The 14,438-nt window shown below is 47.0% G+C and overlaps 1 protein-coding gene across 1 annotated transcript in view; it reads right to left on the reverse strand.

The window, feature by feature from the left end:
• The window catches only part of NPEPPS (aminopeptidase puromycin sensitive), a 1,690,513-nt gene that overhangs the window by 694,449 nt on the left and 981,626 nt on the right, over positions 1–14,438 (reverse strand). Inside the window, exon 12 of the mRNA XM_069634659.1 lies at positions 6,024–6,084. Coding sequence (XP_069490760.1) covers positions 6,024–6,084 — 61 coding nt within the window. The remainder of the gene's footprint in view (positions 1–6,023; positions 6,085–14,438) is intronic.

Here is a 14,438-nt window from a genome sequence, read left to right on the forward strand (position 1 = left end):
AGAATTACCACTGGCTGTAAAGCACGAATAATGATGCACACGTGTATTGGGGTTTGGAAAAAAGATTACCAAATGTCTGGGTCTCTTTAAAGGTTTGGCTTATTTGGCCACCAAGCAAGATTATGCAATGGAAAGGTATTTGGCTCTTATCAAAACGCCTTAGCTAAGGTCTTGTTACCTTACAATCAGCCTGTGTATGCTACCACCAGGCTTAACCCAAATGTGCTGTACAAAGCTAATTCCAATCATTGCCTCTTTTGTCCTAAAACAGTTGAAAAACTGCAGCACTTTCTTTTTATTTGCCCAATGTATGTACATCTATGCAGTAGGAATGTGAAGCCTTGTTTGATTGACCTTGGAGTCCAGACTTTGAGAGGGATGGAAGATCTATGTAAAAACCCATATCTATTAGATTTGGTATTTTCTGTTTCAAACTACATAGGCAACGCTTGGTGCAGGAGAAACAGATCCTTAAATGTTTTGTGATCTATGGTTTTAATGGAATCCGGTCAGAAAATGAATTGGGCTTAAATAGGGTTCAGCAATAGAATTAAGATATTTGCGGTTGGTTGTATGATATATGGTACTTCTCGTTTTTTGTGTAAATCATTGAAATTAAGAGAGGAGCACTCCAAATATGAAATTTAAATCTGTTTTTGGTGCGGGAAAGGTGGGACTGTGAAAGATTTTGTCATGACTTTTGTACATAACCGTGCACACGTACCTGTTCATTTGTCTTTATGTGTTACTTTTAAGGTTCACTTAGCCGAAATATAATATGAAACAATGATTATGACAAACCTAGTGGTGGTTTTCTTTGTTGGTCATAAAAGGTCCAGGGGTCACGCACTACTGCTGTCCAAGCACAGCCGACCACTAGAAGGAGACTTAGGGTCACAAAGTGTAGTCCCTAGGACCTCTGCCCAATCCGGAGCAGAATGGCCAGGGCTTCAGAGGGAGGGCCAAGTAACATTCACTTAGGAGCTCCTTGACTAAAAGGGTAACCTTTTTGTGCCTCTGCAATGCAGTTTCCTACAGGATCCTTTCTTCATCTTCGATACTTACTCTTTCCTTGCTCCGATACCCTGCCATGATATATTTTATTTGTATTGCGCTCATACGGGTGTTTCAGAGCGTGACAAGGCAAGGGAGGGGAACAGTGGAGAACACAACAACGATCTTACTAGGTCCAGTGACATTGAGAACGCGCAAGTGCACGGGAAAGGGAAAGGGGAGAGTGGAGAATGCGGGGCTGAGGAGAAACAGATACATAATAATAAAAATAAATACATTGATAATTGAGGCAATAAACAGTGGTAGTGCAGCCAGCAAGTGCTGTGTTTACGGCAGCAGACTGGGTACGTCTGATAAGTGCAGAAAAAGAAGAAATGGAGGGTAGGGGACTGTATGTGTACAGATACAGACCCCAGTGCGAGGGGTGGCCAGGAGGCAGTGCAGAAGGGTGGCAGGGTGAGCAGGGATCTGGACCCAGGGGACAGAGGGTGGTCTGGTGCACAGTGCCAAGAGAACAGATCAGCAGGGCAGAAGGGGAGCGAAGGCAGAAGCAAAGAGGAGTCTTGAGGTGCTTCCGGAACCGGAGATGGTTCTCCTCAAATTTTAGAGTGGCAGGGAGGCTATTCCAGAGGGAGGCTCCAGCCGAGGACAGAGATCTACCCCCTGCTCTTTTCTTTGAAAAACAACTGACCCTGAGGGAGTTGGAGGTAGGCGAGCGAAGAGCTTGCAAGGGAAGGTATTTGCGGAGGGATAGCTGAAGCTATTTTGGTCCTAGGCTCCAGTAAGTCTTGTGGACAATGCCAATGACCATCACCTTGTTGCTTCCCCTGGAGCTCATACCTCCTCCTAACGCTACGGTTCCACCAGATTTAGACCATATGTGGGTCTCAAACTTTAATCGGACGAGTGAGTGAGTAGCAGTCTCCTCGCCATACACTGATTGTTCCACTGTCCCTAAATCTGTTCTTTCACAACTCAGATCCCATATTGTGGGCTAAATGAGAACAGGCTGCCCAATAATTCCATGTGAGAAATCCCTGCAGCCAAAAATTTGTTAGAGGGTGAGATGGACACAGGGGATCCTCCTTTTGCCACCCTGAGGCCTACATCACATAGCAGAATGTGGCACTAGGAACCCCATGGTCACCTCCTCACCAAGCCTTGAAGCAAGGCAGGTCACCGTCAGGGATTCATCTCCCAAACGTGAAGGCTTGCAAACTGCTAATTTGTGCTCAGGGTCATTCTCCATTTCCTCTGCTAAAGTTCTTAGGCCTCAGGGTTGAGGGTGGGGTAGTCACCCTGGTATCTTGCTTTAGATAATAGGTGTCTGTTTGACATCAGGTTGTGCCTAACTTTTAGACCTTGGGGTGATGGGGGGGGGGGGTATCCTCAGTACCGCCTCCAAGACTCATGTAGAGCGGGTGGACCCCCAGCATGGGCTAAAAGCTGAAGTACCATCAACTAGAAATGCAGTCTTTCATGAACCTAAAAGTAACTCAAAAGTAATTATTGGCTTCAGCGCCGCCAACAGCTACGGTGGTCAAAACAAAAGAGGTTCCTTCAACAGAAAGAAAACCTGAAGGAGACCTTCTGGTTGACTTAAAGCAATAAAAAATGAAAGCAGAGGGCCCTAGTACTGAATTTAGGTAATCGCTACTCACTGATAAATATGGCCAGCAAAAACCCATCTAGAGGTTAGCCAGCTCTGAATAAAATCGGAAACAATTCAAATATCATCCAAAGAACACTAGAACAGATTTACGTAACAAGTGACAGCATCACAATGATTTTCTGCACTGCCGGGTATATGCACTTGGATTTGTAGCAGCTTAAATGAGCTCTAAATTGTTCTGAAATAGATCTAAATGCCTGATCACTGCTCGGATGCCATGCTGCTAGGATCCGCAGGGGAGCAAGCACCATGTCGACCCGTTGACTCAGCAGATTCGTCGTTCTTAGCAACCGGAGGGGAATTCTAGCCAGGGGGTAATTCTTAAAGATTCATCCAGTCTGAAACCAGAACCTGGCTTGCTTATGTGGATCTAGGAGGATCAGGTGGATGTGATGAGATCTTGAATTTCAAGATCCCTTGGGGAAGAAGATGGATGGATGAAAATACTGTAGAGGAGCAGTTACATGCCTCTGCAGGAAATCTCACCCCCTACATGTTGGAAGGCTATGATTGTGCCATGTTTGACACCAGCAGTTGTGCCAATACCACAGCATATGTACGAAAGAAGCTACCCACTGAGAAAACCCTATTGAATGTATCCCCGAAGAGATGAAAATCTGAGGGAGGAACTCCGTGAAGAAATATGAAAAGGAGTGAAGAGAAGCTAGTGACTTCACAAGAAACATGCATGACGCACTGAGAATAGTGGCTGAAGAGAATGTATCAATCTTACAAGAAACGAATGACGAAGCGAAGAATGGAGTAAACTTTTAAATGCGAAAAAGAAGATTGCACGTGTGCAATGTTCTGCAGAAAATCAACTGTTCAATAACTGTACAGATGCTGTAACGCAAGTACACCAAGTCATCATAGAAGCTGGCTGTAAGTAGTGATTAGACTGCAGACAAAGCCGCCATTGTATGGGAGATGGAGATCGGTGTAATGAATTTACTAAGCCCGGACCCATGGAGAGGAAAAGTCGAGAATGGTTTCGCAGCAAGAATAAGCTGAGATCATGGAAGTGCATGGCAAGGCTGTCTGGCCTGTTATCAAAACTGAAGCAGACAAGGTTGGTTATCTATTCTTGAAAGCAGTGAATGTACGAAGGATGAATCCTCTCTTGTTGAGGTGCAAAGAAAGAACACCAAGAGTGCCAAGTTTTATTAATTTAAGACATTTAAATGCTGCAAAATGGAGCAAATTGTGGTCTCCTGTCACGTGAGCCAAGCATGGAAATAAAGTTGAGCTTGGAGTTTGCTAGAACAACGATAGTGAGATCCTGCACTCCCACATATTCCCATAGACAAGGATACTTTACAAGGCCAAGTTCAAAGACAATCTTCATGGCAGAAGGCATGGATGATGAGATGTTGGGCTAATTGCTTGGGGAGGTAAAGTCAAGTACAGCTCCTGGCATCTGGGCCTGAGCTTACGTGCTGCTAAGTGAACCGAATGTTCCAGACATGGTACAAGCGTGCCAACCAATTGTAGAGGGCCGTATAACGAAATGCCTTATAGGTTGAAGACCAATGATAAACTGTGTACTTAATAGTGTTGAAGATGACATGTTTTTAGAGGTAGGCATACGTTGTACACCTGACAGTGGGCAGCCAATCACAATCCTAGTCCCTATGCAATGTATATTTAGATGTTCCCCTTAAGCCTATCACAGCCTTCGATAGGTTTTTTTATTATTTGTCACTTAGTGTGGAGTCACCTCCGACGTATAATCGAGAGCTGAGCGAACGTCTGTTGATGTCTGTTGTAGCCTCCCTGTTTTAGATGACTGTTAATAAAACAGCAACCTTTGCTTAAAGAGCAGTTTGATTACCTAGTTAATTTTCCACTTGTAGCCTGAGGGTCCTGATCTGCATAGAAGGTCTCGTTCAACACTTCCACAAGGTGTGTGGATTTAAGGATTTCCTGCAGTCCTCTGATCTCAAAACATGATCATTGGGAGGGTATTTGATACCACATTACTGGATGACAAAACATTGCCTATGAAAATAAATGCTGAGAAGGAGGAGGAAAGGCTGTGTGCCAAATATATAGCCGCAACCTTGTGGATGCATGTGAGAAACCTGATGTTCCGGACTTCCAACGTAGTTGTTTTTTTACATACCTATCATAAAGTATGGAGTTGTCTGTTGTGAACACCAAAAGGATTTTGATTCTGTAAGGGCAAGTCTCGATCTAAATGTCTTTAAGGGAACACTAACATATATCCCACTTAATTGCATGGGAAATAGGGAATCAAAATAAAGAAGGCTGATGAGCCGGACATCAATGGGCCTCTAACCAACACAAACAAAAGTATGGGCCAAAGGAGCTGTGCAGATCTCACTATTTGCTTTCAAGCTACGCAGTAAAATTTTTATCAAAGGTTGAAGGAGTTATCCACTGGCATTGTGAACATTTAGAAAGTGAGACTTTAAAAAGAGCAATAAGGTACAAAAAATAATATCAAGAGTATAAAGTTCTAGCAATAGTCATTAATGTCCCAGACCGTAAATCACAAATGGCAAGCCTACAATATGAGACTCAAACAAAGTATGGTTGTTAGACGTAATGTTGTGGTCTCACACATCAATGGAAGAAACACCCTCCTGGCGGTCGGGGGGGAGGGGTGGGGGGGGGTTCCAGCCACTGGCTTGGCTCCCCTCAAAACAGTCCACCATGCAGCAGCAGTACTCACTGCAGGTGCACAGAAATTTGACCAAATCACCTCATCAAATGCAAACTCCATTAGCTTCCACTCGAAGCCAGGATACTATTCAAGACTGCATGAATCCTCTACGAAGCAGTCGCGAGAAGCATTCCAACGTACCTGAAGGCTGAACTCCACATCTCTGCTGGCACACCTCCTTGCGCAGCAAATCGACCACCTGACTCGAATCACAACTTGTCTGTAAAGGGGACCTGCAAACCATCCTTCTCCCACACAATGGAACTAACTCTCTGTATCAGCTCAGAATGCCCCAACAATTCTCCAATTTTGAAAATCTCTCAAAACGTGGCCTTTTCACCAAACCCTGCCCAAGGACTAACTCCAATGGAAAAACAGACTGATGCACAGACAGCAACTCACAATACTACACTACTATTAAAATATGGCTGCCTAAAAGCTGGCTACCCATACCCTATACAGCGCTCTGCTGCTCTTTAACTAGATCTGTGCTTTAAACAAACAAATACAATTAAAGAATGGACAAGAGCATATCACAGTAGCCACAATGCTAGTATACAAATGTACTACAATCACAATCAATGGTACCTGAGGAAACGGAGGATATGCAAGCTTTGGAATCAGTGCAGGAAAGCAGTGTTAAGTATTTACCTGTGGCTGCATTCTTGTGTTCAAACTTGATGAGGTAGTCATGCATTCCTTTCCTGAAATCCTGCAAACAAAACAGAAACAGTTACATGCTCGATCGAGCTCATAATGTATTCTTTGTTCCAAACCAACATTGCCTAGCAGGCAATCATAAGCATATAAAAAACGTGTAGTAGAATTATTTGGAGGAAATCACCATATAAATCCTGTACTAATGCAGACAACTGCACATTAAAATGTTGTCAAAGCACCACAGCATAGTGGCATGAATAGTAAACATGCCAAGCGCTTAAAAAAATGTTTCCATAAAAAAGATGGTTCAACACATCCTTGCTGCACCCAGTAGATCACCCTCACTTTCATTAAAACAGTCAGACAGTTACAATCAATAGTAAAGGGGAGCCTGGGATGAAAGTTGGATGTTCAGAAATAAATGGGCCTCTGGACCACTAATACAATTTTCAAAGTGTAGTAATAGACAACCTAGTCCTACAACAATCTTTAAGCAAATAGCTGAAGAACAAATTATATACCTCTCAGTATTATTCTTTCCGATTGTTGTTCCTCCCACACATTCCTCATCTATATTTTATCTCCAGTACAGCTGTCCTTCTGAATGCATTTTGTTACCACTCAATGCCAATGAAGTGACCCACGGCACGTCTGAGCCGGTATATATCGAGGCACTGCGATTCCAGTTTTGCCTTTTTCCTAGAAATTAGCCACTGAGGGACTGCATAATCAATAAAGTGTACAAGCTATTAGCCAAGAGGGGCAGGTTGGGTTGAAAATCCATCAGAAGGGAGTAGTTTCTTACATGTAACTCCATTTCTCCAGCGTTGGTATCTCATGGATTCACATGCTTTGAATATTCCCCGTCAGGCTGGGAACCTCTATCTTTTTTAAAATAGCATTTTCCCTTGGAAAACAGTGTCCTATCAACGTCCTTTTGGATGCTTACCTACCACCCAATAGGACGTAGGGTATAAATAGACCCGCCTCCGCGGCTTCCCTTCAGATTTTAACCTCCAAAGTAGAGGAACCAACTAGGTTTGCATGCAGGTCAGGCCGGCAGGCGCATGTGAATCCATGAAAGATACCAATGCTGGAGAAATGGAGTTACAGGTAAGAAACTACTCGCTTCTCCAGCATTGGATCTTTCATGGATTCACATGCTTTGAATAGATTATATAGCAGTAGCCATCAAGCATGGAGGCGTGTAATGCAAACCAATACATCAAGAAAGCAAACGCATAAGACCAGCAAAGAAGACATTAGCAGTGGTAACATTGAAACAGGTACCTCAAGGCTGTGGGGCTTACCTTATTGAAACAGGCTTTGCAGGTCTGCACGTCCCATCTGCATATCTGCACCATGCTGCTGTTCCAGGCAATAATGCAGAGTAAAGGTATGCGGCACCGACCAGGAGGCCGCCTGGCAAATGTCCACCAGCTGAATCCCCGACTATAATGCCGCCGACGAAGAGGTGGATCTCGTCGAGTGCGCCTGCGGGCGCCTCTCCAAAGGCTTTACCGCCTTGGAGTGACAGAAGGAAATAGTCGATGAGACCCAGCGAGATAGTCCTTGTTTGGAGATTGCTCTTCCCTTGACTGAGGGCCCATAAGCCACAAATAGTGGTCTTGAAAGTCTGAACTCCCGAGTACGACTCAGATAAAATTTCAATGCTCTTTTCACATCCAGCGTATGCAGCGCCTTTTCTGCCGATGAGGAAGCAGAAGCTAAGAATGATGGTAGCACGATGGAAGAAAGTTTATGAAAAGTGGTTGGCACTTTTGGAATAAAGTGCGGGTTAGTGGCCAACACCACCCTTTCCTGGATGAAACCCAAGTACGGAGGATCAATCAATAGGGCTTGCAATTCAGATATTCTTCTTGCCGAAGTAATGGCCACTAAAAAAGCCACTTTCCACGACAAGAACTGCAGGGGCGTCGACGACATAGGTTCAAACGGGGCCTTCATCAGTCCTGACAGCACAAGATTGAGGCTCCAACCAGGAGGGAATTTCTTAGCTGGAGGAAAAGTCAGAAACAATCCTCTTAGAAAATGTTTGACCAGACGATCACTGAACAGAGGGGCAGCATGCCTCTTCCGAGTGAATCTTGAAATGGCTGCCAGGTGTACTTTTATGGAGGAGAAGGCCAAACCTTTCTTTGCCAAGTGCAATAAGTAAGTAGAATTTCCGCTGGGGAAATGTTTAAAGGGTCCATCCCAGGCTGACACTTACACCACACACAAAACCTTTTCCACTTGCATGCATAGGAGACATTCGTGGACGGGGCTCTAGCCGCCTCGAAAATGCAGTGACAATCACCAGGAATGTTCAGTAGACCAAACTCAGAAGTCAAAAGCCGAGCCGTCAGGCTGAGAGAGCCTGGGTCATGGTGCCAAACTGCACCCTTGTCCTGAAACAGAAGGTCCGGCGTCACTTGCAACCAAACTGGTTCCGCCACAGATAAGATGGAGTAGGTCTGAGAACCACGGTTGCCTGGCCCACTACAGGGTCACCAGAATCACATGACGCGGGTACTTCTGAATCCACTGGAGAGTCCGCCGGATGAGTGGAAATGGAGGGAATGCGTACGCGAACGTGCCCATCCACTGGAACGAGAACACATCCCCAGAGACCCTGGCTGAGGCCATCTGCTGGCAAACTCCTTGCACTTTTTGTTCTCTCGAGTGGCAAAAAGATCCAATGAAGGACAACCCCATTTCCGGAAAATGCTCGACACTTGCTGCTCCTTCAGCTGCCATTCGTGAAGTTGGTTTATTTCTCTGCTGAGCGAGTCTGCCTGCACATTCATCACCCCCTGCAGATGTTTTGTCTCAGGACCCAATGCCAAAGTTCCTAAGCCTCTCGAAAGCACCCTGGAATGAGTGCCCCCCTGCTTCCTGAGGTAAAACATTGTGGTGGTATTGTCTGTCAACACCCTCACCAGGAAGCCACGTATGCGCGGCAAAAACGATTTTAGAGCCCAGTGAACCGCTCTCAGTTCCAGCACATTGATGTGAAGACTCGATTCGACCAAAGACCACCAACCTTGAACCTGGAAGCTTCCCAGATGCGCTCCCAACCCTGTCTGAGAGGCATCCGTCACAAAAGTAGTTTGAAACTCCGGCTCCAGCAACGGCACTCCTCGATCCAGATTGTCAGAGAGCTGCCACAATGGAAGAGCTTCTAGTAACTCGCTGTTGACCACCACCTTGTCGGTCCACGATCTGCAACTCTGAGCCCACCGGTCCACCAGAAACTCCTGCACCGGCCTCATGAAGAGACAACAGTACTTCACCAATGGGATGCATGACGCCATGGCTCCAAACAGCGACATGTACTTTCTGACCGACACTCTCATTCCGACTTTCCACTCTGCCGCTTTCTGCTTCTGTTTTTGAATTCTCTCGACCGAGGGCTCACCAGGCCTAGCTCAGTTTGAAATTCTGCACCTAGAAATACCAAGCTCCTGGAGGGAGATAGATATGACTTTTCGAAGTTGACGGCGAAGCCTAGAACAGACGCATGGTAACGTTGAGACTAGTCTGCGTCGTTCCCGGCGACGAGCCACGTATCAACCAGTCGTCCAGGTAAAAGTAGACGTGATGACCTTCTCGTCAGAGCCACACCACCAAACATTTCGTAAATGTCCTGGGGGACGATTTGAGACTGAACGGGAGCACTCTGAACCGGTAATGATTTTTACCCACTACAAATGGCAGGAATGTTCGGTGTTGTTGACGCATAGGCATGTGGAAGAATGCGTCTTGCAAATCCAACGACGCCAGAAACTGCCATGGCTGTACCGACCAAATGGCTTCTTGAATGACTTCTTGAATCGTGAGCATCTTGAACTTCAGGCGTTGCAGAGTCTTGTTCAGCGCCCGAAGGTCCAGAATGGGTTACAACTTGCCGTTGGGTTTCTTCACTACGAAGTAACAGAGTAAACCCCCTGACTTTTCTCGGCCACTGGAACCAATTCTATAGCCCCTTTCTGTAGCATAAGTACAACCTCCTGCTGTAAGATGTGAAGAGGAGGTTGCACAACATCCACGGGAGGAATGGGAACCGGTGAGCCCTTGAATTCCAGAGAGTGGCCCAAACGTACGGTGTCCAATACCCAACGGTCTGATGTAATTTTGTCCCATTCGTCGACGTGTAGAGCTACTCTGCCCCCCAGCACATTTCCTTGAAGACCGTCATTGCTGTGATTTTGTCTGTTTACCTTTGGCGGAAGAGGGCTGTCCTCTCCTTCTGGATGCCTGAAAATCCCAGCTTCTCTGCGAAGATTGAACTGCTCGTCTATATCCTTGTGAGGAGTAGCCAGACCGACTAACTCTGATCTCTGGAGGCAGCAAATCGGGTGTTTCCTGAAGCTCCACGGAAGAGGCGAAAGGGGCGAAAGGACCGTCCGCTTTGCAAAGCTCCCAATAATCTTGCCGTATCAGTCTTCTTTCATGCCCTTGAGGGATTCATCTCCCCCCCCCCCCCCCCCCCCCAAACAATTGTTCCCCCCCTCTCAGGGCATGTCGAGCACCTTGTAATGCACCTCTGGCCTGAAGTATGTGCACTTCAGCCAGGCCTTCTGACGTAGTACCACCCCATTACTAATCTGTTTGAAACCAGATTCCGCTAAATCTACAGCGATGTTAATGCTGTGATTTGACGCTTCTTCACCTTCACGCACCAGTAACATGGCCGCCTTTCGGTGTTCCTCGGGTAGATGTTCCCACAGAGGGGCCAGTCGATGCCACATTTTGCAGTCGTAGCGTGCCAGAATTGTCAACGAGTTGGCAGTTTTGACTGTCGTCGCCCCATTGTTAAAACTTTTTTTCCGAAAGCATCTTGCCTTCTTCCGTCACTGTCAGGGGGTGTAGTGCATTTGTGCTGCGTTATGGCTTTCTGGCTAGCCGCCGCTGACACCACTGATTCCGAGGTGGGTTGTGAAATCAAACACTTTGACGTAGAGTCCGGGGCCTTACATCTTTTTCTCTAACCTGCCTTTGACTGCAGGCTCCGAAAATGGGTGGCGCATGGTGCGTAGGCCTTCTTGCCAGACATGGTCCAGGATTGGAACTGAGAAAATCGCCTTCCTTCTCTTTCCCATGTGGTCAAATAGGAAGCATTCTTTTCGTTCTTCCTCTGGGGTCAGACCAAACTCAACACAGGCTTTTGCCATCATGGCATGAAATGCCCCAATGACATCCGGTGGAGACGGTTGCGCCGGACTCCTAGGAGCTTCTATTTCCACATCTGACTCCCACGTTGGGTCCCTCGATGACGACGAGGAGGAGATATCAGAGACGGAGTCCCTGGGCCCCTGGTCGGAATCAGAGTGCTGCAGCTCACCCTTCTCCGGATGGGAAGAAGGAGGCCTTGTGCTCATCGGCTGGGAAGCTGGCAACTCAGCCGTAGATGCTGAGCACGGAGGGACACCTGCTGCGTCGACGATAGGTGTTACCGGGGGTGTACCCATAGGAGGCAATCTTGAATCCAGTTGACTTAGTAATGACTGCAGTGTAGATAAGACCTGGAGGGACAGTACCGACTGCAGATTAAGCAGAGGAGACTTAGATGGAACACTATGTACCCGCGCTGCCGAAGGGCCCACACATTGCAAGCCGAGGCTTGTTGTGTTCACCACAGGCTCTCGTTCTTCCTCCATTGACGACACTGAAAGAGCCGGCTCCTGCTGTAGTAAGGTGTCTGGTAGAGGGGCGTCATACGCCGAAGGCTGCCACGCTCCACCCACTGGAAGCACGTTGTCTGAGAACGACGAAAACCATGGGCCCTCGTCGACCGCAGTCACTGGGGCTGACAACACCATGGTGGAGGCAGACACCGTAGCCGGTAGTGAAACAGTCGACAACGGGACCCCCGTCGAAGGCGCCAGCAGCTGTGGTGCAGATTTTTCAGGCGATCCCGCCTTTTTTGACTCCCTGAATAGATGCTACGAAGAGTCTCTACTCGGGGATGACCTACGATGTCTCCTGATGGGAAGCGTTTGAAAGAGTCCTTTTTCGAAGAAGACCAAGATTTTCAGGCCTTCGAGACTGGTCAGACTGACCATGTTTAGATGACGAAGGATCCCGTTTCATCAGGTGTTTTTCTGAAGAGGGGCGGCCGCTATTCTCTGCAGGCCGTGACTCCTTAAGTGGCGGTTCAGCCAACACCGACTGACGAGGAACTGTAGGGGCAGGTCTGTCAGACGCTAGACTGCACACCGATCCCACCTCTGATGGAGGGTAGGCCCCCTCATTTAGCCACACTATCAACCGCCGATTGCAGTCCTTCAGTGTTTGAGAAAAACCTTTGCAGATGTCGCAGGAATCGGCGGAATGATGAGGGAAGAGGCAGTCCATGTGCCCGTCCCCTTAATATACCTTTTTCATTCCGCAAGTAGCACAGGGCCGAAACAAAGCTTTTCCCAAAGACATTGGGAAAACTGACCACAACACACCAATGTGTAGAACCAAAACGAGCCAGAGGTGATCCCGACACTTTGGAGACGGTTGAAATCTAAAGGGAAGCCGCGGGGGCAGGTCTATTTATACCCTACGTCCTATTGGGTGGTAGCTAAGCACCCAAAAGGACATCGATAAGACACTAAAGTGACGAAGTTTTCCAAAGGAAAACGCTATTTTAAAAAGGACCAAGGTTCCCAGCCTGACAACAGGGAATATTCAAAGCATGTGAATCAATGAAAAATCCAATGCTCGAGAAATAATGTTTCCTAGAGGGAAGGGGGGGGCAGGGGGTGGGGGGTGTGAGAGAGAGTGAGTGAGAAAATTGAGAGGGGGAGAGAACACGCCACCTTTGCCAGAAAAGTCTGGAGGTCTACTATGCCCAAGTGAGCATCCTGTACTGACAGGGAATACAAGCAGTAATATTTTGCAAACATGTACAACTAGGCCCATGTAGCTGCCTGGCAATTGTTCAAGATAGGGACCTCTCTCTGCAGGGCAGAGGTGGCAACCAGCCCTATGGTTGAATGAGCTCACACACCCACAGGTACATCTTTCACAGCCAGATAGTAGCATTTTGAAAATCTACCTTAACAGGGTCGGTTTAGTCACAGCTCTGCCAGCACGGCCACCAAAATTTAACCCACAAAAAGCTTGTCATCTTTCCTGTCGTCCCTCTTTCTGCAGATTTAGATAGTAACTGAGGCACTGCACCGGGTCCAGCTGATGGAATTGTTCCTCTGTATGTCTTAGAAGGATGCAGAGAAGGAAAATGCCCAAAGATGGATCTTTTGAGAGAGATGGAAATCAGACTACCTAAGGAAGGAAGGAAGGGCAGCCTCACACAAGGTCACATTCTCTATAGAAAAAACAAATAGGTAGATGGACCAGACAACACCTGGAGCACGCGCACCATCTCACGAAAGTGATTGCTACTGAAGGCAAGTCCCTGAACTCTCACAGCAGAGCTAGGGAAGAAAGATCTTGTAAGGATAACAAATTAATCTTACACACAGAGAACAACAGCAAAGAACTCTGCTGCTAAGAACACGAGCAGAGACATCGTTATAGTGACGCAATACATGCAGTAAAAACCTGCGCGGCTGGTTGGTTGGTTGGTATTCACCTATACAGGATCCACCTGCCCGATAAGGGATGCCAGGTCATTGGGTTCCAGCCCAGTCCGTCTTCCATCACAGTGTTGCTGCAGAGATCATCATCTTCTCACCGACGAAGTTCAACAACCAAATTAACTACACTCCTAACACAATGCTACTTTATCATTATACTGTGCACCTGCCAGGCTTTAAGACTGGCACAAAGGAGGTTCTGGGGCACTCTAACCTCCACACACACATTTCACTCACTCACTCTCTCCCTTCCGCACCATCCAGCTCCAAGGTCTCCACCCTCATTTTGAACTATAATTTAACCCTCCCAGCACCTTGCAATACAAATCACATAATTGTAGCTAAAAGACGTGCAATGTTAAAGCGCACCTGGTGCCAATGAATTCCGGGATCTTGAGGTTTAGTCAGTTATATGGGCTATAACTCGTGGTCGCCTGGAGATGGGCCTGGTCATGCTTTGGACTGTGTGATTTAACATGCACAGCAGACGCTGGTCTATGATCGTGGCCTTGTAGGGTGATTCCTTGCAGATAGAAAAACAGCTTTGCAACACTGTTAAAACAACAAATGAGCATTATGGTGGTCGGGGTGTGGTTGTCCTCATGGGACCTCGGGCATGGCTGGAGATTTCCCTCGTCTCACAATCAGGGCCTTGTGCATGAAATCTTGCATTCAGCGCGCAGGCCATGTCTCCAAACTATGGTTACTAACATCTACACAAAATGCACACAAAATGCACCAACGTCTATACAAAATGGCAGTCTTGCTCATGCATTGGGCTACACTTTGTGGGTTGATTATATTGAGGTGGGGT

This window comes from Ambystoma mexicanum, chromosome 13 (genome assembly GCF_040938575.1).
Source record: "Ambystoma mexicanum isolate Mex_15411 chromosome 13, UKY_AmexF1_1, whole genome shotgun sequence".
In the NCBI taxonomy this organism is placed as follows: Eukaryota; Metazoa; Chordata; class Amphibia; order Caudata; family Ambystomatidae; genus Ambystoma; species Ambystoma mexicanum.